This window comes from Propithecus coquereli, unplaced genomic scaffold, assembly GCF_000956105.1.
Source record: "Propithecus coquereli isolate 6110/MARCELLA unplaced genomic scaffold, Pcoq_1.0 Scaffold137, whole genome shotgun sequence".
Classification (NCBI taxonomy): domain Eukaryota; kingdom Metazoa; phylum Chordata; class Mammalia; order Primates; family Indriidae; genus Propithecus; species Propithecus coquereli.
In genome coordinates this window covers 6971908-6999345 of record NW_012137969.1, presented here as the reverse complement: position 1 = coordinate 6999345, position 27438 = coordinate 6971908, and the positions used below count along the sequence as shown (strand labels likewise).

General features: G+C 59.0%; 1 protein-coding gene across 3 annotated transcripts; it reads left to right on the top strand.

Annotated features, from left to right (window-relative positions):
- The first annotated feature begins 17274 nt into the window (after window positions 1-17274).
- MAFK (v-maf avian musculoaponeurotic fibrosarcoma oncogene homolog K) lies at window positions 17275-26290 on the top strand. Of its 3 annotated transcripts, none has more exons than XM_012639155.1 (3): window positions 17275-17455; window positions 25046-25125; window positions 25833-26290. In XM_012639155.1, exons 2-3 carry the CDS (start codon window positions 25090-25092, stop codon window positions 26262-26264), a joined length of 468 nt encoding a protein of 155 aa, XP_012494609.1. In that variant the 5' UTR covers window positions 17275-17455; window positions 25046-25089; the 3' UTR covers window positions 26265-26290. The 3 variants fall into 3 exon arrangements, with proteins under 3 accessions (XP_012494609.1, XP_012494611.1, XP_012494610.1); XM_012639157.1 differs by having other exon boundaries at window positions 17300-17380; XM_012639156.1 differs by lacking the exon at window positions 17275-17455 and adding an exon at window positions 24281-24408.
- The last annotated feature ends 1148 nt before the right edge of the window (window positions 26291-27438 follow it).

Sequence of the window (27438 nt, the reverse complement as noted above, 5' to 3'; positions counted from 1 at the left end):
TTGATGGCCGCTCTCTGCTAGCGAGGGGCGTGTGGCCGCGGCGGGACGGCGGGAAGGAGGGGCCGGGCGAGGGCTCAGGTGCCCAGACAGGCCGCGGGGCCTCAGACTGTCCACGGGGACCCGGCGCTGCTCCGACCACGGCTGTCACCGGAGCGGCCTCAGGTGCCGAGAAAGACCCCGGACTGCCGCAAACCACGTTTGCGCCTAGGGCAGAGGAAGGATCACGACTGCAGGCTTTTTTAAAAGTAAATGCTGTAAGAAGGGGCTCGGGACCCTGTCGTCGGTGTCCTGATCGGGAGCACGTTCTTCTGGACGCCGGGCACGGTTTGAGTGGGGAGTCCCCGCCCGAGTTCGTGCTTCCCACGGCCCCCAGCGAGCAGGCTCGGCCCTGCGACAGCACCGCTGCGTGTCCGCTCTCCGAGCAAAGGATCCCAGGGATTCCAGGGGCTCCCGCTGGAAGTTGGGCCGAGGTTGGGCAGCCCTGGGGTGAGGACAGGAAAGGCCCCAGCGGTCTGAGGAGGGGCACCCGGCACACAGGAGCGTCACTCAGAGCTGGCTGCCCTCCCTGGTAGGATGTGGAGTCGCTGCCCTCCCCGGTGCGGGTGGGGGTCCGCCTTGTCCCGTCTGGGGGGCGCTGGGGGCAGTGTAAGGATCTAAGTCAGAAAATCCCTGTGAAATGCCTGATGCTTTGGGCCCTCTGCACACATGGGCTGCCCATACTATCTGATTGTTCCCAAAGCTCAGCACCGCGGGCCCCCAGGAAGCAGGATAGGAGGTCCTGGGAGACTGTGGCCCAATCCCTGCTCTCAACTGGGGGCGGAGGACAGTGCTCATTGAGGGAGGGAGCTGGAGGAAGGAAGGCCTGGCTCTCTCTTCTGCTTCCTCAGAGCTCAAGTGCTTGGACTCATCTGCCCTTGGGTGCAAAGCTGAGTCCAGGTCTGCCCAGAGCCCCGGCCATCTGCCTCTGTGCCCCTTCTAGGCTGTTGTTGGAGCCCTGGAGCCAAGAGCAGGAGGGACTGCAGCTCAGCCACAGAGAAGAGAGGCCAAGATGGCTAATGCCTTTAGACCCTGCCTTAGACCCAGCCGCCAGCCGGCAACTCATCTGCCCTTGTGGGCTGTGGGTGGGGGCAGGAGGTGTTAGGGCAGGTGGCCTTGGCACTTTCCAGCCACCAAGACTTGGTCAATGAGCTCAGGCCATGCCTGTCTGCAGCCCAGGATGCACAAGGATCCTTGTCCCCCATCCACCCTGTGGCCCCCACCTACTAGGGCACTTGTGACTCCAGGGCTGGGCTGACGAGTGAAAGACCCCCACATTCCACTGGTGCATGAGGTCTTGGGGGACAGAGAGGAGCCACTTCCAGGTCTTCAGGGCCAGGTACGGAGAAAGTGCTCAGAAGACCTGTGTTCCCTGAGCAGCTAGAAGTGGATGGCCACAGCCAAGAAGACAGGCAAGGTGCTGGCAACAGTGTGGTGGGGGTGGGGGATGTGCAACTGCTGGGAGAACAGCCAACAGCAACTCTCACGGGCAAACATAGACACACCACGCAACCCACCCATTCTGCTTCTAGGTACGCCCCAAAGAAACAGGTGTCCAAGCAAACACCTGTACACAAATGCTCACAGCCGCACCTTTACAGTGGCTAAAGGGTGGAAACAAATGTCACCGGCTGGTGGATAAAATGTGGCACGTGTGTATCCGTACAACTGAATGTTACTCAGCCATGAAGAGGAAGGAAGTGCTGATGCGTGCTACAACACCAACGAGCCTTGAAAACATTATGCAAAATACAAGAAAAAGTCACGGAAGGCTACATATTGTATGATTGCCTTTTATTTGAAATGTCCGAGAGAGGCAAATCCATAGAGGTGGAAAGTAGGTTAGTGGTTGTAGGGGCTGAGGGAGGGACAGTGGGGCGTGACCGCTAAAGGGTTCGCGGGAGTTCATTTTGGGTGATGAAAATGTTGTAGAATGCTATAGTGGTGATGGATGCCTAACTCTGAATATACTAAAAGCCACTGAATTGTACACTTTAAAAGGGTGGACTTCATGGTAGATGAGTTCTGTCTCAATAAAGATGTTAATTGAAGAAAAAGAGTGGATGGGTGATATGTAGTTTTAAATCACAGCTGCAAAATTCTGTGGCGCTCCTGGCCTCAACAGGTGGGGTCTCTGATACCTCCCTTTTCATCTGGTCTCCGTGGCTGCGTACACAGAAGATGTCATGCTGGCAGTTTCTGGGCTTGGGACTCGAGAAACTGGCAGCTTCCACTTCCTGTCTCTTGGGATGCTCCCACGTGGAGCCCAGCACTGTGCTGTGAGGAAGCCCAGGACATCCTGTGGAGAGGAACCGTGGAGCCCAGCACTGTGCTGTGAGGAAGCCCAGGACATCCTGTGGAGAGGAACCGAGGGCGGCCCACAGCTCCCTGAGCTACCAGAGACAACCCGGGCCCACCACGCTGCACCAGCCCCAACACACCCCCACTCAGGCCACGCGGCAGAGACAAGCTGTCTCCACAGAGCCCTGCCCAGATTGCAGATTCATGAGCAAAATGACAATTGTTATTTTAAGTCACTAAGGTTTTATTTAAAACATTTTTAAATTTTGACGTAACTTCAAGCTTCATAGAAAATTTGCAAGAATAATGTAAATTCCTGGACCCAGCGTTGCCAAATGTAACGGTCTACTGCCTTTGCCTTCTCCTTTTGTCTCCATTCATGCTTTTCTTCCTAACCATTCAAGATTAAGTTGCAGATTCCCTTTATCCCTGCACGCTCCGGTGTGTGTTTTCTAAAAACCAGGAATTCTCTTATATGACAATAGTACGATCATCAACATCAAGACTCTAACTCTGAAACAATACTGTTTGCTAAGCTAAGGCCTTAACAAGACTTTATCTATTGTTCCAAAAATATCTCATCCAGCAGGACACAGTCACGGTCCTGTGTTGCATTTCCCTGCCGTACCTCTCTGGGACCCTCCGGCCTCGCACAATTCCTGCGTGTTCCTTTGTAGTTTGGGACCATGACAGTTTGGAAGTGTTTTGTGGGCTTGCCCTCTGTTTGGGTTTTTTCCTCAGGGTTACGTTTGTTTGGGTTGTGCACTTCCGGCCGGAAGACCACAGTGGCGCTGTGTTCTCAGTGTGTGACATCAGGAGGTACACAATACACAATAGCAATTTAATTTTGATTCATCCCATTACTGGCAAAGTTAATTGGATCACTTGGTTAAGGTGATGCCTGCCAGATTTCTCCATTCTAAGGTTACCAATTCCCCCTTAGTAATTAGTGCATATATAAGAAATGAGCGTAGTATACGCCGAGACCAGGTAAATACCCCGTTACCCCACAAGCTCTTGCTAGTTTTTACACTTGAGATTCGTGCGGAGTGGCAGAAGGACCTTCCCTCCTTCCCTCCCTTCCGCATCTGTTTGCTGGCTCTCTCGTGTCGGGACTCATTCATTTTCTCATCTCCATCATACGGACTCATGGATTCTCACTTTATTCAGTGGATTATAATCCTGTGCTATCATTTGTATTGCTGCTCAAATTGTCCTAGATCTGGTTGGTGGGAGTGCATTCAAGCTGCCTTCTGTCTTCTTTTGTCATGTCCCCACCATCCTTTCGATATTTGCTCACTTTTTTCCCCTTTCCTTGCTTTTTTTTAAGCCACTAAGCGTTGAGGTTACTTGTTACGCAGTAATGAACACCTGGTACAGGTGGCCGGGTAGGGGGATGGGTGAGCAGGTGGAGAGTGGGAGGACAGGAGGACAGGGTGGAGAGGGCATGGCTGGGTGCTACTCACCCCAAGAGGGGAAGATGGGTGGGCTGGGTGAGTGCATGGGAGTGGGAGGAGAGGTGGGGGGGATGGAGGAGGGGTGGGTGGCCTGGGGACAGGTTTGTGTGGGCACATAAAGAGATGCCTTTTCTGTCTGCACCAAACCCCAGCCTGTCCCACCAGATGGTGCCCCAGTAGTGCTGGAGAAGACCTTGTCCCAAGCCTTCCTGCGGGGTGGGTGAAGCTGGGCTGCCGCTGTTGCAGACAGCAGGTTCTGGAAAGACAGTAGGAAGGGAGCTCTCACAACCAGGCCCAGCAGAAACCCTGCCCCAGGCCTGTCTATGTCCGCAGGCTTCCATGGGGACATCTGGCAGGAGCCCGCAGAATGTGAACTGAGCTGACCTCTGACCCAGTCGTTCCACTCCTAGGATTCGGTCCCAAACCTGCAGAAATGCAGGCACCACCTCGAGCCCTGTCAATCTGTTCCCTGCAGAAGGGAAAATGGCTCAGTGTTGTCCAGCAGTGGGGACAGGAGGGTGAAGCCACCGGTCATCCAAACCACATAATTCTCAGAAGCTGCTGCAGAGGGACCCACCCCACCCTGCTGCAATGACAACACCATAGGCAGGTGCCAGGAAAACAGTCACGGACCAGCGAGGATGAAAGGACCACGGGTGTCCCAAAGTAGGAAAGGTCTGGAGAGGAAGACCAAAATGGTCACCCACAGTGACAGGGCAGGTGGGGATGGCAAGCCACCTACTCTGTGTGTTGCTTTAATTTTGCAGTTATGTCCCAGAGAAAACCTCAAACGTTTCTGTTAAAAAATGGAGAGTCGGCTGGGGGCGGTGGCTCACGCCTGTAATCCTAGCTCTCTGGGAGGCCGAGGCGGGTGGATTGTTTGAGCTCAGGAGTTCGAAACCAGCCTGAGCAAGAGCGAGACCCCGTCTCTACTAAAAATAGAAAGAAATTAGCCGGACAACTAAAAATATATAGAAAAATTAGCTGGGCATGGTGGCTCATGCCTGTAGTCCCAGCTACTCGGGAGACTGGGGCAGGAGGATCGCTTGAGCCCAGGAGTTTGAGGTTGCTGTGAGCTAGGCTGACGCCACGGCACTCACTCTAGCCCGGGTGACAGAACGAGACTCTGTCTCGAAAAAAAAAAAAAAATGAAGAGTCCATGTGCCCAGGGGATGCCCAGTTTCCTCACTTCCCAGAATGTCCCCTGCGGAGGTTGCTGGCACCTCCCCAGCTCTGCCTGGCCCGGCACCCAGCTCCACTGCCCCTGCAGTGGCTCCCCTGCCCAGGACAGAGCGTGCGTTCCAGCCCTGAGGTCTCTGCCCAGCTGTTCCCCCTCCTTGGAATGTTCTTCCCATTCTCTCCTTCTCACTTGACAACCTGCTTTTCCTCCTTCAAAACTCAGCCTCCTAGCTCTGCCCCTTCCTCCAGGAAGCCCTCAGGTTTCCCCCTCCCCAGGGCAGGCAGTGGCTGCTGCAAAGGGACCGCCAACCCTGCTGTGATGAACCGACAGGACAGGCAGATCCTGCAGGTGCTGTAGCCCAACAGTTTGCACATTTGGGCTACAGGTGCTGGTGGGCAGGGCCTCCCTGGGACAGTGCCTGGCCCTTGGTGTGGAGACCAAGGACTGCTTGCCCGAAACATTCTGGGCACTGCCAGCTGGTGAAGCCTGAGATGCTGGGGTCAGGGGTCACAGAGGTTGGAGGTCGTGGGGTCAGGTGGACAGAGCCCCCCACCTGTCTGTGTGGGGATGGGGTGGGGGCAGCAGGGGAGGAGCCAGGTGTGTGCTGGGGACCAAGCCCAAAACAGCACCCACCAGTGCCTCTGCAGCTGCAGATTTCATGGGGGGCCACAGGGCAGCCCCACCCCCAGAACACTGGGGCGGCCTGGGAAGCTGCATCCCACAGGCTCCCGGCGGTTGCTGGTGCTGTGTCTCCCGGCCTCCCTTAAGGCCTGTCTTAGCTCAGGCTGCCATAACAACCCCACAGACGGGGTGACTTCTGCGACAGAAGTTCATTCCTCAGTCCTGGAGTCCGGGAGTTCAAGGCCAGGCGTGGGCAGAGTTGTCTTCTCCTGAGTCCTCTCTCCCCAGCTTATAGACAGCATCTTCTCCCAGTGTCTTCCCGCGACAGTCCTCTGTGTGCCTGTGCCCTAGTATCCTCGCCTTATAAGGACACCAGTCACATGGGACTAGGGCCACTCTTGTGACCTCATTCTAACTTGATTGCCTTTTTAAAGGCCCTGTCTCCAAATATAGCCACATTCCAAGGTCCTGGGGTTAGGGCTTCAGCACATGCATTTGGGAGGACACAGTTCATCCACTGTAGTCACCCAATGTCAGAGCTGGGGTTTCAAAGGGAGCCCAGTCCCACTTACCTGTGTGGAGGGAGGGGGTTGGGGCCCACCTGGCCAGTGGTGTCTCACTCTGGAAGTTCCTGACACTATTGAAACCCTGGCACGCAGCGGAGGCTCCATCATGGGATGAGGAAGGTCGCCCTCGGGGAGGCCCCGCTGGCCATGAGGTGGGCGGTGGGGTGGCTCGGGCAGTGTCCCCCTCACAGACCACATTGTCCCCATCTGCTGGGCAGTGGATGATTGATTTGGGTGTCCTGGGACCTGCCTCACAGCCAGCCCACCTTCCAGGGCCAGCACCAGAACCAGGACCCAGCCCAGACCGTTCCAACTCGGGCAGGGAGCTGTGCTGCTCCAGGTGAAGAGGGAACTCCAGATCCTTCTGTGGAGTCCACTCCCACTGCTGGGCGCCCCGAGAGCAGCCACCGCCCTGCCCACCCCCAGTGGGCAGCCGGTACCTGGGCAGCGAAAGGCTGGAGATTTGATTATTTTTGCATTTAGGATCTCCCTTTTTTTGAATAGATAAAACACAGACGAGAGTGAAAACCAAAAACCAAACGTACGAAGGTTGGTCCAGTCCAAGGTCTCCCCCACTGCACCCAGCACCTTCCCGAGAGTCCACCCCGTCTGGTTTCGTGCCCGTCTTCCTGGCATGTTCCCATATTCTCAGGCAATTCCATGTGAGGGTTTTCTTCGCTTTGCCACCCTACATGTAGCGTATTATTCTTATTTTCTGTGCCTGGCTTTTCTCACTTAACCACGTCTTGAAGATGTGTCCCTGGCAGGGCACTGGATTCGATCCTGCCCCTGCCACCAAGGCAGTTCTGAGCGCTGTCTGTCCATACCCCCATCACCCCCTTCCAGGTAGGGCAGGGGTCCCCTGTCACCTCTGAAGTAATGCCTGGCCATTCACACGTGGCCACAAAATGTGGCCAAATGCGGCAATGTGTGCGACTCCCAGGATGCGGTGCTGGAACCCGCATGTGACCCACCACATTCTCTTCCCACTGCTTCGCAGTCAGCCAGGGTGCCCAGTGACCCCAGGGCCCAAGCGTCCTGCGACCTGGGATGCATGAGCAGTGCCCCGCAGCAGGAAGATGGGGGGAGCTTATGCCAGACAGCAGCGTGTCCCTTAACCTGTATTCTCGGAGTAACCTGAAAGGCTAGGGGGAGAATGGGAGACTATGCCTCCTCCCTGCCACCCTGGGAACCGGAGCAGCCTGCACGGGACCTCCTCCGGCCTCTCCCCGCACCCTGGGCCTGCATCTCCCAGCTCCCCACTGGGGCCACCGTCCTCTGCACGTGGGCCCTGTGCCTCCAGCAGAGGCCCTCACCCCACCCCCAGCCCCAAACCCAGGAGCCAACTCTGAGTTCCTCCTCTCCTGCTCTTCCTCCTCCCCCGTCTCTTTTTAAAAACAGCTTTATGGATTATAATGACGTCCAATAAACTGCAGATATTTAAAGGCGTAGGCTGATGCGTGTCCACACAGGCACACAGCTGGGACACCATCCCTCCCACAAGCCCCCCGCCCTGCCCCAGCAGCCACGGATCCACCGTCTGTCACTAGAGACACGTGGTTTGCTTTTCTAGAGTTGTGTGTAAAGGGATCACACAGGGTATGTTCTGTCTCATCTGTCTGGCTGTTTCCGTTCAGCATAATTACTCTGAGATCCACCCACGCCCCCTGTGCATCGACAGCTCCTTTCCACGTGTGGCTGGGTCGTGTTCCCGGTGTGGCTGGGCTGCACCTTGGTGCCATTGCCCGATCACCTGCCGACAGGCCCTGCGCGAGCCCTGGGAGGCGGGCAGGGCCGTTTCACCACGGGTTCCTTTGCATCTCCCTGATGACTCACGGTGTTGAGCATTTTTCATGTGTTTATTTGCCACCCGTGTATCTTCTTTGGCGAAGCGTCTGCTCAAATTGCTTGCTCCTTTTTTGTTGGATTTCTTCCCTGTTACTAAGATCTTCCCTCTCCCTTCCTTCCCACGTCTAATCAGTCTGCAGGTCCCACCAGCTACCACCACAAGATGGTCAAGTCCAACCACCCCTCACCACCAGCTCTGCTCCGCCTAGGACAAGCCCCCCCACCCCGGGCCGCTGCACCAGCCGCCAGGCCAGACCCCAGGCTTCTTCCCCACAGGAGCAAGAGAACTTTTTAAATGTTCACCCAACGCTCCTCTCCTGCTCAGAACTCTCCAATGGCTGTTCACCCCCTAAAAGCAAACACCCCTGGATAGTTTCCTGTGACTGCTGGAATTGCCATAAACCTGACCACTTAAAACCACAGACATTTATTGTCCCGCGGTTCTGAAGACCAGAGTCCGAAATCCAGGTGTGGGTGGGGCTGCATCCTGCGAGGGCTCCAGGGCAGGGTCCTTCCTCCTCGTCCAGCTCCTGTGGCCCCAGGTGTCCCTGAGCTTGTGGCCACACTGCTCCAATCTCCGCCTCTGTCTTCCCTCAGCTACTTTCTGTCTGTGTCTCTCTGCACCTTCTCTTCTGTCCCTCGTAAGGACACTGGCCACTGGTTCAGGGCCACCCCAATCCTGGATGGTTTGCTCCCAAGGTCCTACCTTGAGCATATCTGCAAAGAGCCTGTTTTCAAAGAAGCTCCCAGTCCGAGGTTCCGGTGGGCGTGCATTCACCCCAGGAACCTCCACACCAAGGACCGCCAGGTCTGTGGGATCTGGCAGCACCTCAGCCTCCTTCCGGTGTCTGGAAGGCGCCAGCCCCGCCCCTGCCTCAGCCCTGCAGGTGCTGATTCTTGAGTCGGGTGTGTCCGCAGGTGGCCCCGTGGCCCCTCCACCTTATTCTGGTCTTTGCTCATGTGGCTCCTTCCCTGGCCTCTGTTACACAGGCCCCAGGCCCCCCGGACCTGCCGCCACCTTAGTGTCTCCCTAATACTCGCCGTCCCCTGTAGTCACACTGTCCGTCTGTCTCTGTCCTCATTACCTCTCTCCGGGCCTGATCTTGAGCTACCACCATTGCTGCCTGGTCCCCTGCGGGATCCGGGGGCCACACACTGTGTTCACACCATTGGTGGGATGGCTGAGCGGGGTGTGAACTCCCTGGTGCAGAGGAAGGGCCAGTCCCAACACTGTAACTGTTATGAGAGCTGGGCCTCTGCATGGGGGGGATGCTGTGAAGCCACCCAACCCCCATCATGCTGGGGCCCTTTTTGCTGTGATCCCGAAGCGTGATGAGGGCCAAAGACAACCCGACCCCACCAGGACCTGGCCTGGTGACTGCCCGGTGGGGCATGACCTCCACCAGGACCTGGCCTGGTGACTGCCTGGTGGGGCGTGACCTCCGAGGACCACTGCGGCAGAGCTGATGGGGCAGCCCCAGGTGGTCCACCTGAACTGGGGCTGGAGGTGCTGGGAGGACAGGGGGAGAGGGGAGCAGAGACCTGGGGCCAGACCACCAGCAGCGAGCAGGCCTGAGCCGCCTGTGGTTTAACTGCCTCTGTGCCAGGAAGCAGCTGCCACCATCCGTGCAGCCTGCGCCTGGACTGGGCAGAGTCTCCCGGGGACTCAGGGTCTCCCCTAGGGTGAAGACCAGGCCTGGCGCTTCCCGTCACTCACAGGGCCCTTTTGGGGCATCTGTCATTTTCCTCGAGTTCCCCCATCCTGGAGCCCGGCCGAAGCCCCCCCAGCCCTCCTTCCTGACCCCCAGGGCCAGCCCCCCTCCTGGGGACCTGGCACTCACTGTCTCTACCATCCCTGGCTGGAAACCCTAACCCTGCATGGGGCTCACAGATGGCGGGGTGCCACGGGCAGACCACGTCCCCATGCCATTGGAGGCCAGAACAGGCCAAGAACAGGTCACTGTGCCAAGACTTGGGACAGCTGGTGCAGCTGGGGGGTCCCAGATCCTTTGGCTTCCAGGGTGGGACCAGCCCCGGCCCCCCCTTGCTCCAGGCTGCTCACGGTGAGGTGAGATGTCAGAGAAAGCCAGGGTGCCCAAACCCCAATAATGTCCCCAGGCCCTGCTACAGACCTTGGCCCCTCACTGTCTCTCCTGTGGAGGACCCCGCCCTCCTCTGTCCTCAGGAGCCCCCTGCTCACACCTCTGCCTTCCATCTCCTCCTCTGGTCTTGCCTTCGCAGCCGCTGGGGCCCACTCGAGTCTCCCCTATAACACAAACACGCCTCCCCCACTGCAGCTTCCCTCCAGTGTCCAACGCCCCAGGGATCGTCTCTGGGTGGTCTCTGCCTCCCCACCATCCGCGGCTCCGGAGACTGACCTAAGGATGCCGGTGACCACCAGGCTCAAAGCCAGCAGCTATGGGCAGGTGGCCTCACTTTACCTTTGGAGTGTCTGGTCCTGGGGGCCACACTGATGCCTCCAGCGCTTTGGGCCTTTGGTTTCCACAACGCGGCTGATCCAGGCACCTCCTGCAGGGAAACAGAAGTTGGTGTGTAACAACCAGCTGACTACTTGCCCTGGGGACCTGGGTGGGGCGAGTGGGCACCAGGCGCCGAGTCTGAGGAAGCCCCTGTCTGAGGGCTGACCCTGCACTAGCTCAAGCTGAGAGGGACGCCTCCTTCATTCTGCACCCTGCGCACCTGGCTGCCTGACTCTGGTCCCGGCCATCACTGTCTCTTCTCCGTGATGCCTGGGCCACGGCTGGCAGCTGGAATCAGGGAGAGGTGTTTTTGCTCGCATGTCTGGAGCCGCCTGCCAGAGCGCCTAGGCCTGGCCTGGCCTCTCCCCGCAGCTTGGGCTTGCTCAGAGCATGGTGGCCTCAGGGCACCAGCATCGTCCCCTGCCCAGCCCCAGAAGACTCACGGCATCACCTGAGCTGCACCTGTTGCTGCAAGCAGGTCATGAGCCGGTCCAGAGTGCCCCAAGTCAGGGCAGCAGACCCTGGGGAGGAGTATTTAAACAGCTCTACCCCTCCTCCTGGCTCATCCCCCTCGCTGGCTTCCTCTTCTTTCTGGCCCTTGAACTTGGTGGCCCTCAGTGGCCTGAGTCCCTCTGGAGCCTGTCCTCTCCCAAGTGGCCTCAGTCCGAACTGTTACTGCAGCCACCTTCTCTGACACCCGGTGTCATGTCTCAGCCGAGGCCTCTCTGAGCTCAGACTCTGCGTCCAGCTGCTGCCTGACCCTCATCTGGGACAACGCAAGGAACGTGAAACTGGATAAGAGTGAAGCTGCACTCGCGCCTGCTCCTCTCACGGCTTCCCACTCCCATCTAGGACTGCAAGCTGGGCACATAGGCGCCATCCTTGTGTGGCAGGGGTCTGGCCTGAACCACGCCTGTCCAGGGTCAGCCTCCTCCCCACCATGGCAGGTTGGTCAAGTTTCTCCACTCTGTCCTGCCACTCGATCTGGGCAGCCCTCCCTGTGCATCCTGGTCCACGCTGCCACTGGGCCCTTCAAGGCACATGCTAACCTTGCCACAGCCCGGCTCTTTTTACATTTTGCAAGTGAGGAAACTCAGGCAGTGGGGGGATGGCTATGCCCAGTGCCAAGGAGTTAACCAGGATGGGGTCTGGCCCTCAGGGCTCGTGTGATGCAGTGGAGAGGCCCAGGGATACTGGGTTTTGAGTTCTGCTCACACTTTATGGGCTGTGGGATGTCAGGCAGGCTCCCTCTTAGAGCCTTGGTTTACGTATCTGGAAAATGGACACACAGAGGTCCTGGCTGCTGGGGCTCCTGAGGGGCCTTAATGCAAGCTGCACGTGAACTTCGTTCGGTCCTGGCATGGCCAAGGAAGCGCCTGCCACCATCGCTGTGGGTGAGAGCCAGGGATACAGAGATTAGCTACTCCATGGAGGGACCACAGGGTGCCCTGGGGGCTGGCCACTTCCCTACTACCCTGCCCACTAAATTTAGCAACTGCTCCACCCACACTGGAAGCCCCACCAGCCTGGTGACTGGCTCAAAGCCGTGAGTCAGCATTATTAGGACTGAGGTGCCCGTGCGGAGGGGGCAGCTTAGAACCCTGTTTATGCTCCAGTGGAGGCTTCGAGAACTTCCTCTGCATAAGGACATCCCTGTACAGACCCTGCCAGCATTCCAGAGAGGCCCACCAGCGGCTCCGGAGGAGGTGACAAGTGGCCCCCATTGGCCAGGGCCATCGAGCTGGCACTCCTGTGGCCCAGGGCCTGAGCGGCCTGTTGGGGGCTGATATTTGAGCCTCCCAGCCCGGGCAAACCCTGGCCAGTGAGTGGAAGCTCCAGGGAGGCCGCCTCTGGCTGGAGACAGGGAAGCGCTTTCCAACAATTGTCTGAAAATAGAACGGCGGGCTCACGAGGAAATGAGTCCCCGTCACGGGGAGGGGGCATACAAGAGGGAAGAGTGTCAGGCAGGGAGGGGATCCAAGGCCTCTGACCTGAGAGGCCCCGAGTGCACCAGTCTCCCAGCCCCTGGCATCCCATGTTTCTGGGGATGTCGCCGAGAAGGTAGGGCGGGTGCAGGCACCTTGTTCCAAGCGAGCCACCAGGAGGAAGTGGCTGCTGGGGAAGAGGGCCTCCTCCCCAGGCCTTGGGTGTGTTGGGCAAAGGACTGGCCGGGGGGAGACATTCTGGTCCCATCCAACAATGGTTCCCCTCTCTAGGCCTCAGTTTCCCTGTGTGTTTTATGGGGGTCAGGCAAGCTGCTCTGGGAGGCCTGCCATGTTCTGGTGTCCAGGATTCCCGCTCTGGGACAGGTACGACTGTGGTCCCAGCCAGGAGGATCACTCAAACCCAGGAGTTCGAGCTGCAGTGAGCTGTGACTGTTTCGCCACACTCCAGCCTGCAAGACGGAGCTAGACCGTGTCTCTAAAAAAGAAGAGCAGTCCCCGCACTGAAGACCCCTACACTGAGTGCGACACCTCTAGGACCCAGGCTTGGTGTTGCTTCCGGCTGGGCCGAGGCTACGTTTGCGCTGCCCATGCATGGACTTTAGGGGAGAAGAAAAATGCATTCAACCTTGTTCTAACATTTCCCCATCTTTGAAAAATCACGAAGGTGCCGAACATTTTCATCAATCACAAAGTGCGGGGCAGATCAAAGCTGGGTGCTCCTGGAATGCGGGACCCAGACCCCCTGCCCAGCCCACCTCCACAGAACCCAGAGTTCCAGGGAACATAGTCTGAGAACCAGGACAGAGCAGAGAGGACTGAGGAGCAGGGAATCCTGCGTCCCGATCCCACAGGCCTGGCACCTCTTCCAGATTCCAAGGGTCTCCCTGGAAAGGCTGAGCCGTAGCCAAGAGGAGAGGCTGTTTTCTGTTTTGGTGGCAGGTGGAAGCCCCAAGGCACCTTGTGATCAGTTGGCTTTGCTGGACAGAGGAGGGCAGAGGTCAAGGGTGTGGCCTGGGTGGCCCATGGGTCACAGCCAACACAGGGTGCCAGGCATAGCGTTTCCTCTGGGGACAAAGGGCAAGAGCCTTAGCTCCACCCCGCTTAGGGCTGGTGGGGGCTGGAGGGGGCTGGGTGTTCTGGGGTGGGGCTAGGAGGGGGCTGGGAGGGGCCTGGGGAGACTGTGGGGGCCACGGGGAGCCTGGGCAGGGTGCTAGTTGGGGGGGCACCTCATCCTGAGTGCCCTGTCCAGGGCAGTCCTGATTCTACGCTCTCTGTCTCTGTCTCCCAAATCATCAAAATGTCCCAAATGCTGTCAGGGCGTTACACAGGATTTTGTGCCCTGGTTTGGGCTTGTTCAAGTTTTCTGCAAAGAGCATATACTATGTTTGCAATGAGAAAAATAACCTCATGAAATTTTTTTTTAAAAAAAAACAACAAGAAAAGCAAAGAAATGTCCCAGAAATTCCAACCCATATCCCAATCGCAACAAAGTTCCCAGATGGTGTTTCTTTCACTGAGAAGTCCTGCCACAAACTCACACCAGACCACATATCCTGACCCTTGGCTCAGAAATTACTCAGGGACAAATTCTCCCAGGTTGGGTTGGTCCAGTGTGACTTTCTCAGGCTGAGGAAAGACCAGAGAGGGAGAAGAGAGTCGACTCTCCTGGTGTTTTGACATCAAGGGCAAATCTGTTCTAGGGGGGCTCTACTGTGCAGCTGCAGACAGATGTGGCGGGGCTGGCAGTGCCTCCAGGCTTCCTGCCTCACACTGTGCTTAGTGCTGCCTGCAGGCTGGACCTCAGCGAGGGTCCATGCATGGTGTGGACTTCCTTACTACATGGTGCTGGGGTACCAGAGCAAGAGGCCTGGGAGACAGAGCTGGGCAGAAGCCGTACTGCTGTGTAACACAAACAATAAATACATACACATGTGGTCTTTGTCCTGGGTTCCTGGCACAGGGAATGTCTGCGAACTATTCTATCATAGTGAATTGTCAAACCTGCGTGGGCAGGCCGTGGGAAGCCCACATCGGTCGTCAGCCCCCATCCCGAAGCTATCTAGGTGCCACATCCTGAGTACCTGGGGACCCCATTTGTGGCTGGCATCCAAAGTGAGGACAATCTTGTGGGACCAAGCTCTCAACCTGGGGGTTCTACACCGACTCTGGGAAGTTAGTGTCAGAATTGAATCACAGGACACCCAGTTGGTGTCTGAGACTTGGAGAATTGGTTGCTGTGATAGTTAATTTTATGTGTCAACTTGCCTGGGCTAAGGGATACTCAGATAGATGGTCAACTATTATGTCTGGGTGCATCTGTGAAGGTGTTTCTGGAAGAGATTAACGCGTGAATTGGTGGACTTAGTGAAGAAGATCTGCCCTCCCCCTGTGGTGGGCAGCGTCCCATCCATGGTGGGCCCGCCTGGAACAAATGCAGCAGAAGGGTGAGTGTTTTCTCTCTCCTTGAGCTGGGACGTCCACCCTCCCTGCCCATGGACGTTACAGCTGCCAGTTCTCAGGCCTCTGGATTCCAGGACTTGCACCAGTGTCCCCTCCACGTCCTCCCAGATCTCAGGCTCCAGCCCAAGGCTGAGGTCTCCACCATCAGCTCCGCTGCTTCTCAGGCTCGGACTCAGCTGAGCCACCCACCAGCCTTCCTGGGTCTCCCGCCTGCAGAAGGGCGAGCTGCCTAATCCTGTGAGTCAATTCCTCCTAGTGAACCTCCCCATATACTTCTCTATACATCCTACTGCTTCTGTTTTCCTGGAGAACTCTGACGAATACTGTTGGTGTTTGGAAAAACCAAGCAATTGCCTTTCATGACCTGGCGTGGACGTCCCATGACATCACTTTTATTGTCCTCTGTTGGCCAAGGCTGCCATAAAGGTCTGCCCAGGTTCACAGGGAGAGGACCCAGACCCCGCCCTTGGAGGCGTGGTGAGGTCACACTGCAGTGAGGACAGGAGGGACAGAGAGACTATTACAACCATCTCTGGAAAACGTGACGTGCTGCCATCGTGAAATGGTGACTTGGCTACAGCCAGACTCTGGACCACAGACATCTGGGGACAAGCCCCATAACCAGCTGCTGGACATATGGGCTGTTTCAGTTTGGGGTGATTATGAATGAGGCCAGAGTAAATATTTGTGTACACGTCTTTCATTTAGACCTGATGTCACCTGCGTACACAGATGCAGGCCATTGTTTTGGTTCTCTCATCCCCCTTAACAAGGAGACAAAGCTGTCACTGAGTGCTCCACGGGAGTCTAATGAACGCGTGTGAAGCACTGACCCAGTGACCGGCACAGAAAAGCAACGCAATGTTGGCCGCTATTAGTCTCCAGGCTGCTGTTGTTGGGGATGAGGGGCAGGATGGCTGTCACACTGTGACTTGCATTTTCCTGGAGTAGGTGTTTCAACCACAGCACTTGATTGGGCAGTTCTTTGTTGTTGGGGCTGTCCTGGGCATTGCACTGTGTTCAGCCGCATCCCTGGCCTCCACCTACTACCACATGCCGGTAGCAACTCCCTGCAAAGAAAATAAAAATTATTCAATGATGCTCGTTAAAGATGGGAAGGCAGACTTCACTCAGGGGGGGGTCTATCTCAGTAGGTACACAGGGGACTAATGCAGTGGGGTTTTGTAGTGAGGGGGAGAGATCAGGCTCAACTCTACCCCGAACACAGCATGAGCAAGTAGAATTCACAGCCTAGGAGCAGGTGGGGAGCAGTGGATGGAAAATGGCCAAGAGGAAACATCTGGGGCCAGGTGGAGTTCTGGCTGAACTGACCTAACAGGACCCTTGCTGAAGGCAGGCTGGGGTGACCAGACACCACCCCGGGGTGGAGGGTATCTCGGGCATCCAGGCTGCTGTAACAAAGTACTTTAAACTGGGTAATTTATAAACAAAAGAAGTTTATTGCTTACAGTCCTGGAGGCTGGGAAGTCCAAGATCAAGGTGCCAGCAGATTTGTTGCCGGGTAAGGGCCTGTTTTTTGTAGGTTGCACCTTCTTACTGAACCCTCACGTGGCGGGATGGGGAAAGAGGCTGTGTCAAAACCTACTTTTTTTAGAGATAAGGTCTTGCTCTGTCACCCAGGCTGGAGTACAGTGGCACAATCATAGCTCACTGTAACCTCAAACTCCTGGGCTCAAGAGATCCTCCTGCCTCAGCCTCCCAGAGTGCTAAGATTCAGGCATGAGCCACTGTGCTTGGCCATAAATTTTATTTTTTATTGTGGTAAAATACACATAATGTAAAATTTACCATTTTAATCATTTTTAAGTGTCTGGTTCAGTGGCATTTAGCACATTCATATTGTTGTACAACCATCACCAATTTCCATCTCCAAAATGTCTGTCCCAGCAGACACCCTGGGATCGCCGCGGAAGACGCGGCCTCGGCTGGCGTGTGGCCCGCGCAGCGTGGGGCGCAGGCACGGGTGCCCCCGGTGAGCCCAGCACGCGGCCCCTCCCGACACCTGCGTAGTCCCAAGCCCAGGTGCAGGTTTCGCGTCTTTACAGGTGCGCGCGGCGGGCACCGGCCCCGCCCGGCCGGGAAGGGGCGGAGCCCAGCCGAGGGGCGGGGCGGGGGCGAGACCGCACAGAGGGCGTGGCCGGCGGCGGTGGGACGGGCGCGGCGGAGGCGGGGAGGGGGCGTGACCGACATGGCCTGCCGGGTGGGCGGGGCGTGGACCGGGGGCGGGGCATGGCTGGCGGCGTGGGCGTGACGGGCCGGCGGTGAGGGCGTGGCCCCAGGCGTGGGCGTGGCGTTGCCGGGGGCGGGGGCGGGGCCGGCGTGACGCGCGCCGACGCGATCCCGGAAGCGGAGTCAGATGCTGGGGAGCCCGGCGGGCGCGCTGGCGGGCGGGGGGACTTGTTGTTCTTCGCGAAGTCGGAGCCCGAGCGCCAGGCGGCGGCGGCGGCCCAGGAGTAGCGCGAAGGTGAGCGCGAGCGCGAGGAAAGCGAGTGCCCGCGAGGAGCCGCCGCGCGCGCCCGCGCCCCACGCGCGACGCCAGGTGAGCAGCGGTCCGCCTGGGCCGGGGCCGCGGGGCCGCTGAGTCACGGCCGCCTGGGCGCGGGGCCGGGCGGGGTCGGCCCGCCTGGGACCCCCGCCCCCCGCCGCGTACCTGCCCAGGTGGGCCGCGCCGGGGTTCTCTCGCCCCGCCCCTGAACGTGCGGCGCGGCCCGCCAGCCACCCACCCCAGACCCGCGGCTGGGAGTGCGGGGCGCGGCGCCACGTGCGGGGAGCGCGAAGGAGCTCGGGCCATCTGCACCTCGCCGCTTCCGCCCCGCGTTTCCGCGGCGGAGCCGGGCCTGCCCTCCTGCGTCCCGCCGTGACGGGCGCCGCTCCCGCCGAGGGCAGGGTCCACGGTGCGCCACGGGACGAGCGGGTTCGCGCGGCCTCCTCGGAGGCGAGGGGCCGGGGTCAGGGTCCTGCGTCCCGCGGGGCCGAGCTGCGCGGGCACCGGAAGCCGTGGGTGGGGAGGCGGCAGGTGACAGTCTTGGCGGTCCGTGTCACTTGGCTCACGTGCGGCCAGGGTGAGGGCTCCTCCAGCTCTGACCGTGTCGTTTCTCTGAGCTCTGTCAAGTTCAGGAAACGCGCGAGGTGTGTTTCTGCACAGTCTCTGGAGCCAGGGGAGGGACCACTCGTGCTCCTGGCTCTGACTTGAGTCCACTTTGGGAGAAGGAGGTGGTCCTGCCCTGCCCACGTGTCGCAGGGTCTTCTGAGAACTGCCAGACTCCCCCAGTCCGTGGAGCAGCCTCTTTGTGTCTCTGTTAATGATTAGGGTGGTGCTTACTCTCCACGCACTCTTGTAGCCCAGGCAGAATCGGATCCACTAACCATTCATTCTGCGATGGACCGACAGACAACCCCTCCGTTCTGCCAGGCCCCTGGCTGCAGGATGCTCCAGAGGCATGAAACTGCCACATGACATGCCTGATAGAAATTGGTGGGCTCTGGCTTAGGCTTAGCTCTCCCCTCCCCTTTGGTTGACCAGTTTGGGCTTTGGGAATCTCTCGACTGGGGAGGCTTTGCTGTGACAGCAGCGCTGCAAAGCTATCTCCATACCGTGCAGGCCTGGGCTGCGGTGCCTCTGGAGCTGTGCTCAGCAAGCCCAGTGTTTCCACGGACGTGGAACTTTAGAAAAGGTGTTAGTCTAAGCAGGTGGGTGGGGTCTGGAAAGGTGTAGGTGGGCTGTGCAGGTGCGTCGGACACAGCTACAGCCCATTACGTTGTGGGCATCCAACACTATTTATGAGAACTTCCCTCCTTAGGTAACCCAATAGGAATGTCTGGGAGTTTGACCTTTTAGAGGGAGTCAACTTTTATAACTTAAAATGAGACCTCTCATTATTCCAGAATAAAACATTTATTAAAGCGAAAACCAAACCCAGCTTCTCTGGAGCACAGTTACCATTTGTACTTGAACTTAGCCTGGGCTTGGAGGGACTGGTTCCAAGTTTAGTACTGTTTACTCCCCAGGTGGTTGCTAGAATCAGGAGTTGGAAGAGGGGACTTGTGGAAGGCGGCTCCTACGAGGGTCCAGCCCTTTCTCCAGCCCCCGAGAGGCCGCTGTTGAGTAAGACGTTTGCCTGGCCATTCCTTGTCCTCTGAGGTGTGTGCTTTCGGTCTCGGGAATCCGTGACGGTCCCGGAGGGTTTGTTTACAGTCTCAGAGCTGTTTGCCATCCGGCCCTAGAAGAAGTTATGCCTGTTTCTGTCCCAGTCGTTTCTGAGTCTAAAGGTTTCAGGAGTGGACTTTCTGGGTTTCGGGTCCAGTCCACACGGGAAATGGAAATCCGGCCAGCTGGGAGAATTCTCTGTGTGGCTCCTCGGAGCAGTAAACAGTGACTCACCGCTCTGCTCCCCACCCTCCCTGTTCCCTGCGAGTGGAAGATGCGTCGCTCCGGTATTTACTTTTGCTTTTTATAAGTCACAGACTTGTCATGTTTCCGCTTTCTTACAGTTTCAGGGAATTGAAAGTGTCACCTTAAAATCGTAGAATTTCAGAGCAGGTGGAAAACCTGAGTGGTCACACAGTCCACCCTGACTGCCCGTGTTACGTGGGGAAACTGAGGTCCTAAGGGTTCACTCACCAGGCCTGAGGTTGCAGAGGTAGTGGCTGGAAGTCAGGGTCTGGCCCAGCGCCTGCCGTCTAGCGAGGTGCTGGGGTGGGAGTGGCTCTCCCGCCCCCCACCCAGCTTCCCCCACCCCAGTGCTGGACTGGCTTCTGTGTTAGGCAGCAGGAGCCGGTGTAGGGAAGACACATTCCCTGCTTGCCAGGAGCTCACCATGCAGTGAGGTGCCACCTGTCCACAGAAGGATCTAGAATCAGGTCTTGGTAGAGGGCACTTGCTTTCCACAAGAAGGACATGCCCAGCATAGAAGCCTGGAATGGCAACAGGGGGCAGGGAAGAGTGGCTCAGGAGGGACTGAGACTTCCGCCCACCTGTGGGGCCAAGATTGAGGCACCAAGACCAGAGTGAGGGCATCTGGTTCGGCCAAAGCTGTGGTCCAGACAGGAGAAGCTGGATGAGTGGACGAGACGGAGAGATGAGGGCTTGGGGTGATGGTGCGTGAGTGGTGTAGCGGGAGGTGATGGTCACCTGAGTTCCAGACTCAGAGGGAAGGATGGGGAGTGTCTGGGTCTCTGGGCTTTTCCAGGGGATGTCCCTGCTGGATGTGGAGGCTGGAGCTGGGGGTAGAACAGAGCCCTTAGCCCTGATGGGAGCCTCAGGCAGAGGGACCACTTAGCGAGCTGGGGCATGGGGAGGGGTGGGGTGGAAGAACCAGGGTGGGGTGCTGGGAGTTGCGGGGTGTGATCTGCAGCTTGCTGTCAGCCACAGCAGCTGCCTGAGTCACCTCTGGATGTAGCTGGGATGACACAGCTTCCTCGGACTGCAAATGCAAGGTGACCAGACGTCCTCCAAGCAGGGCAGACAGTTGTAGCTTCCCGGAGGGTGGCTGGCCAGGGCCAGGCTGCAGGCTGGTGTGGCCCGGGCTGGGGGGTGTCCAGTGGGGTGCTGTAGGATGCATCCTGCACACTGAGGGGCCACATCCAGGGGTGGGAGGGGCGGTGGGGAGCCTTCCTGGTCTGGGACATCTCCTCAGTAGGATGAGTCATCGGCCCTTCTTGGGGACCAGTTTGGGAGTGCCCTCTGGGTACCAGTGCCACCTCGGCCCCACCCACCTTCCGGGCCCAAAGGAGGGGCACCTGGTTTGTGTCCCTTGTCAAAAGCCTCCCAGCAGAAGCAGCCATGTCCTTGGCGGTTTCTGGTTTTGTGGATTTGCATCCGTGACAGGAGTTGCTGCGAGGAGGGCAGTTGCTGCCTCGCTACCTGGATTTTTTTTTTTTTTTTGAGACAGAGTGTCACTCTTTTGCCCGGGCTAGAGTGAGTGCCATGGCGTCAGCCTAGCTCACAGCAACCTCAAAGTCCTGGGCTCAAGCAATCCTCCTGCCTCAGCCTCCCGAGTAGCTGGGACTACAGGCATGCGCCACCATGCCCGGCTAATTTTTTTCTATATGTTTTTAGTTGTCCGATTAATTTCTTTCTATTTTTAGTAGAGACGGGGTCTCGCTCTTGCTCAGGCTGGTTTCGAACTCCTGAGCTCAAACAATCCGCCCGCCTCAGCCTCCCAGAGTGCTAGGATTACAGGCGTGAGCCACCGCGCCCGGCCGCTGCCTGGATTTTTGAACCTGCTCCTGTTGGACAGAACTTCCGTCTTCCTCCCACCACTGCTCCATTTTCCCGTATCTGACGTCACCTGTGGGAACAGGAGTGGGAAGGGGTGCTCCCGGGAGGGCTAGAGGTGGTGGGGATGTGGCGTCACAGTCCCCAAGAACTGGTGCCTCAAGGGGAGCCCACCTGTGCTAGCTTCAGAGGATGGGATGGGTGGTCTGGGTCAGTCACTTACCTAGGAGGGAATTAGAGCCCTTTGAAACTGTGAGATCTCCTCTCTCCTGGGTAATCCATCCCTGCAGCATCCACGTGGGCTCTGGCCAGCTCCGCACCTGTCTTTGTGCAGAAGAGGTCCCCTCCTGGGCCCAGAAGGGTCTTTCTTGTTGTGTGCCAGCACATGGAGAGATGTTGGAGGCTGTAAACGCCCCAATGAGCTCAGTCAGAACAGCAGGTGACAGGGAATATTTGGTGGGATTTAAAAAGGGAAAAACAAGCCTCTGGCTCACCTGCCTTGTGAAAGGGCGATTTCTGGATTGTTGACGCCAGCTACATGCCCTGCCCTCCGGGGTGCCCAGGCACCGGATTCTGAGTTCCTGCCACGCCCTCCCTGGGCAGAGCAGCCCTGCCCTGTGCCTCATGGGCCCTGCGCCTTGTGGGCCCCGGCAGCACCGGCTCCCAGGTTTCTCCCACACGGCGGATGCAGAGTTGACTCCATGAGGCTGCTGGTGTGTGTGCTGCCTGTTCTAGAGGAAATGGTTTTCTTATTGAGCCTTGTTTAGAGGGACATCCCATTGACGTTTCTGGCTTTGGGCTGAAAACCCTATGTCTTCAATTAGAAAAACAGTCACTTAGTGGGTGTTCCAAGTTACAGGTGCTGACTGAGGCCACTCCGGGGCAGCGTGTGTTCAGGGATGCGGGACATGACGCTGTTGTCTCATGCAGATCGGTGACTGTGCACCGCAGAGATTCAGACCAGCTATTGCAGGATCCCAGCCTTGGCACTGGCCGCTAAACCTCTCTGGTGACTTTACTGAAATTCAGGGGACCTCATAGGGCATTGGGTCCCATGAAAGGCCTCGCTGAGCTCTGTTCATTGATGGGTGAGGCGTGTGCCAAGTGGGCTCTGTGGAGCCGACTGGCTGCCAGGGCAGCAGTGCTCTCTGGGCGCACAGGAGCTGGGAGGCACCTTCTCGGGTGTTCTGTGACAGAGGTGTGCGCTGCTGCCCTCGGCCTTCTAAGGCTGCTTCTCCAGCTCAGCTTGGAGCAGGGTCCTTTGTGGGCACTCTGGTGGCATCGAGGTTGCCGGATGTCTGGCGATTTATAAAACTCCTTTTAAAGCAGCTGTTTTTAAATGAGTTGCTTTACAAACTTTCTCACATATGCAAAACTCTTCTCTGAATCTCTTTCCAAAAGCAAGCTATCATTTTTCTTGCCTTTGGTATTGGAAGCGACTTTAGGTCAGGACCACGTGGGTTCATGTTGTGTGTTTTGGGTAGAGGTTAGTGCCCGTGTCCACCTTTCCACGCACTGAGTTCACAGAAGCAGCACCGTGCCCGGCCTGCCCTCTGCAGCTGGCACCAGCCTGAAGGGTGGGACCCTGGTCTGGGACATCTGGGCCCCAACTTGGCTGGGGCCGTCCTGCCTCACCTTTCTGAGCTTACAGGTGTCTGGTTCTCGGGCTGTGGTGCAGGTGCACCTGGGCACTGGGGGCATGGGGGAGCGCAGGCATCGTCCAGCAGCCCCAAGTGCCCAGTGACCTTAAGCTCGTGAAAGTGGTCAGCTGACCCTCAATGGGGTCACCTGGGGGGCCTGAGCCCTGTCCTAGCTTCCTGGTCACCTCGGTGTCCCACATCCTTAATGAAAAGATCCCTGCACTGAACTTTGCCCTGGGTGTCCAGCCAAGCTCAGGATGTCACCCGTGGGTCCGGCCAGCGGGCCCCTTCACTGGACCTCCCTTTTCCGCTCAGCTTTGCAAGGCAGGCGGTGGCCCCATGGGCCCCAGGGAGCGGGTCCTCGCTGGGTGGGAGGGGCCTGGGGTGTGTGGGAATGTGAGCTCCGGCTCTGTAAACAGCTGGTGACTCACCGCATAGCTATGTCACTGGCCGCTGGGCCCTGTGCACTGACGTGCTCTGAGTGTGAGCTGGAAGAGCCCACGGCCCTCCCTTTCCGACACAGAGACCTTCTGCTGCTCCGAGGCCTGCCTCGCCAGGCCTTCGCGGGTGTCAGGAGCCGGCCAAGGCCCAGCCCCCCAAGTGTCGGCTTCACCCCAGCCTAGGGTGGGAGGGTCAGGCCCATGGGGCACTTGCTTGTTGGGTCCCTCCCAAATGACGGGGTTCACTGCAGCTCTCTCCCTCCCTGTGAGGGTCACCCCAGACCACTGCTTGCTGCCCCTCAGGGTCCCTGTGGAGAGTGCCCGGTCCCTCCTGCCCAGGAGCCCAGAGCCCACCAGAGGCCTTCCCCGGAGTCCTGCTCTGCCGCCAGTGCCGCGAGAGGGCAGGGACCCTGTCTTCGTTTGTAGTCCTTTGGTCGTGGGCAGTGAGAGGGCTTTGGGGACACAGCCCAGGGGCCCCCAGCAGAGGCAGGGCCAGAGGGCGGGGAGGTCCAGGCTAGTGCTCACCAGCGCAGGCCCTGGGTCCTGGGTGTGCAGCGGGTGCAGTTGCGCTGGGGGAGACGCTTCGCTGAGGGCTGCCTTCCGGACCTGAGGACCCCTCTCCGCGTGTTTCTCTGATGTCCCCTCTGCTTGGCTCATCTCGTCCTGCATTTGGAGTGTGGGAAGTGGGCGGTGGGGGTGGTGTGGACCCACCCACGACCATCTGGTGTCCTCTGCAGCCCCTTCCCCGTGAGCGGGGGCACCTGTGTTTGTTTACTGCCTGATGCCTGGTGATGTCTGCGAACAGGCCTGACCCAAAGTCCTCATTGCTTTTGGGCTTCTCCGTTTCCATGACGACCGTGGGGGGGCTGGCCACTTCCCAAGGTCGCCATGGCAACTATCAGAGGGGAATCATGCTTGGGATGGTTTGGCTGGGTTTTTCATGAATGATTAGAATGTGTGACACAATGCAGACGGAGACTGGGCAGGGCGGGCGCCGCGGGCGGGGGTGGCGGGGACAGCTCCCGCCAGATAGCCCGTTAGCTGGTGAGGCGGTGGCGGCTCCCCACCTCTGGCCACGGCCTCTAGACCTCCTGTCCCCCAGGAGCCCCCGCCCACCCCTCAGGCCGCAGGGTCCTGGTGCGGGGGCTGCTTTCGTGGAGGTGGTGATGTCACAGCTGCAGTGCCCTTGGCCGTGGTAGGTGTCCCTCGGGCTGCAGAGAGGGTGGGGCTGGGGGGCGGCAGGTGCTCTGCCCGATCTTTGGGGGTGAGGCTCTGTGAGGGCAGGGGCTCCCCTCTCAGAAGCCAGCTGGGTGTGGAGTGACAGGCACTCTGCCAGGCAGGGCCACCATCCAGCAGGGCCAGCTGTGCCCCTAGGTGCTGAGCAGGCTGTTCCTGGGAGGCCTCGCTGCTGGACGCTTGGATATCCAGGACAGAGCACCTTGAGCCTCTCGGGTACAGGTGTCTCATCTGAGTTCAGGAGGGGACTCACAGGAGGAAGCAACAATTGCTGACACCTGGCGTCCACCCTGCAGCCCTTGCAGCTCCAGCATGGAGGAGGGCAGCAAGGGGCAGCGTGTGGCTGCCAGGCCCTGGGCGGGGGCCGAGCTGCTTTGTGGGCCCACGCTGATGCTGGAGTGAGGTGTGTCCAGGAGCCCCTCGCAGGGCTGCGGTATGGCAATGCCCTGTCTTGTTTTCCGGGTGCTGTGACCGGACGGCACCGGCTGAGGCGCTGAGTCTCCTTGTGGCATCCCTGCTGAGAGAGGAGCCACCGGTCCCCAGCCTGCCAGTACCTAACCGCGCTCGCTTCCGTGTGCTCTTTTGTGTCTTTCTAGTTACGATTTCCAAGCAGTTCCGTCCTGGTGACCGTATCCAGGTTATGACGACTAATCCCAAACCGAACAAGGCATTAAAGGTAAGGCGCTGGGCGGCTGCTCTGGGCAGAGCTGTCACTGTCCCAGACACAGGCCTGGGAAAGGTTCTCCCAACCCTGGAGCCGCTTCCTTCCCAGGCTGCCCTCAGGGTGTGACAAGGGCCTCCCTGTCACCAGGACTGGGAGGCACTTTCGGCTAGGAGGTGTCAGTGGGAGAGGGGGGTGACAGAAGTGAGAACTCTGGCCCTGGGAGACCCTGGCCCTGACGTCCAGGGAGATGACAGGCTGGAGGGGTGGCAGGTTGGGTGCCTGCCTGCTGGGGCTGCATCCGCGAGTCCCCAGGCCCTGTTTCTGCCCAACCTTGTTACCTGGCATTGGGTGGCAGTGTGGCCTCTGGTGACTGGGGCTCTCTGGTTCTGTCTGTGCTGGTGCTTGCTGCCTCCTGGCCCTGTCGGTGTTGCTGGCAGCACAGGACACACTTGTGGACAGTAACCAGGGTTGACCGACATCACTGCCGCCCTCCTACGGGGACAGCCCTAAAGTCTACCCTGTTCCAAGAGGGTCGTGTGATGGTGGCAGATGTCCCAGGGGCCACCTGGGGCATGATGTCAGGCAGCGTGCAGAAGGTCAAAGCCAAGGCTTTCTGCCCTGGACGCCGGGCTCCTGACTACCGTGTTGGGCGTCCCCACGGCTGGTGAGCCATCCCCAGACCTGGCCCTCCCCGTGGTAACCAGCTCTCTGGCCCGCAGGTCAAGAAGGAGGCGGGCGAGAACGCCCCGGTGCTCAGCGATGATGAGCTGGTGTCCATGTCGGTGCGCGAGCTGAACCAGCACCTGCGGGGCCTCACCAAGGAGGAGGTGACCCGCCTGAAGCAGCGCCGGCGCACGCTCAAGAACCGCGGCTACGCGGCTAGCTGCCGCATCAAGCGGGTGACGCAGAAGGAGGAGCTGGAGCGGCAGCGCGTGGAGCTGCAGCAGGAGGTGGAGAAGCTGGCGCGCGAGAACAGCAGCATGCGGCTGGAGCTGGACGCCCTGCGCTCCAAGTACGAGGCCCTGCAGACCTTCGCACGCACCGTGGCCCGCGGGCCCGTCGCGCCCACCAAGGTGGCCACCACCAGCGTCATCACCATCGTGAAGTCCGCGGAGATCGCCCCCTCCGTGCCCTTCTCTGCCGCGTCCTAGTGCCTGCTGGGGCTGTGTGGGGGGCAGTGGGCAGGCGCCTCCCGCGTGCCTGTCAGAGGGTCCTTGGAACCCAGACTGTCAACATCCAAGTCAAAGTGTGGTCCCCCCCACCCCCCCGCCCAAGTTCACGGCAGCTCGCGCCAGGTCGAGGTTGCAGGTGCAGGATGTGGAGCAGGCTCTGGGGACCCCCTGCCACATGCCACCCACACTCATGCGCACACGCGTGCACACACACTCACACGCCCTGCACCTTCTCCCCGGCGTATGTGTCTGGTTTTGGGAGTTGGTGTCTTGCACCCACGGGAGTTAGGATGTACGGCGGGAAAGTCCTGGGAAGGAAGGTGCTGATGTCCCCTGCAGGGGCTGCCAGAAGCAGCAGCTGCCCCTGCGGCCTAGCTGGTGGGGGCTTGTCTTCCACGCCCTGTGGGCCGCCCCGCTGCCCTGACCGAGCTCTGGCTGCCCCGAGAGGGGAGTGGATGGAAGGCGATTGGCCCATTGGTCTTCCAGCCATCCCTGTTGAGATGCACTGTGACATACTTCAGCCCTGAGCACGCGGCCTCTGCCACTCTGGCACGGATGGGAGGGCTGCCCGCGCGGGCTGGTGTGTGTGTATGTGTGTATGCACAGGTGCACACGTGTGCACCTGCATGTATGTGTACAGGCCTGCCTGCTACACTGCACCCGTGTGCCGGCAGCTCGGGGGGGCTTGGAAGAGCAGCTGGTCACGTGGGGAGGGCCTATGGGTACGTGGGCGGGGGAGGTGTATGTATGTTGTCGTCCTGTGTCGCCTGTGTAGGTGCAGTAGCCACCTGCCCACAGGAGCCAGCCCACTCGGTCACGACCCCGTGGGCCATTCCTGGGTCTCAGTGCAGACAGGCAGGTCTCAGGCCGTTTTCCCTGGAGCTGCCTCTTGCCAGCTGTGGTGGGCACAGGGGAGAGTATGAGGGTCTTTCTGTGGCCTAGGGGGGCAGGGCTGCTGCGGCCCAGGTGGGGGCTGTGGCCTGAGGGATGCCGGTGGATGTAGAGGTGGCAGGGGGACGTCCTGTGTGGAGTGGGGGAGGAGGTGGGAGCAGTGTCCAGGAACATGAGAGGTGGGCTTGGGACGCAGGGAGGGTCCAAGGGCGTGAAGGGAGGGGAGGGGCCGGACACTGGGCCAGGAGTGCCTTGGCAGCTC

What these genes read in the sequence shown, in the direction of transcription:
- MAFK (XM_012639155.1), top strand. Translation starts at nt 25,090, where the DNA reads ATGACGACTAATCCCAAACCGAACAAGGCATTAAAG. An exon ending in AACCGAACAAGGCATTAAAG is followed by an intron (nt 25,126 to 25,832) that starts GTAAGGCGCTGG and finishes TCTGGCCCGCAG; the next exon opens with GTCAAGAAGGAGGCGGGCGA.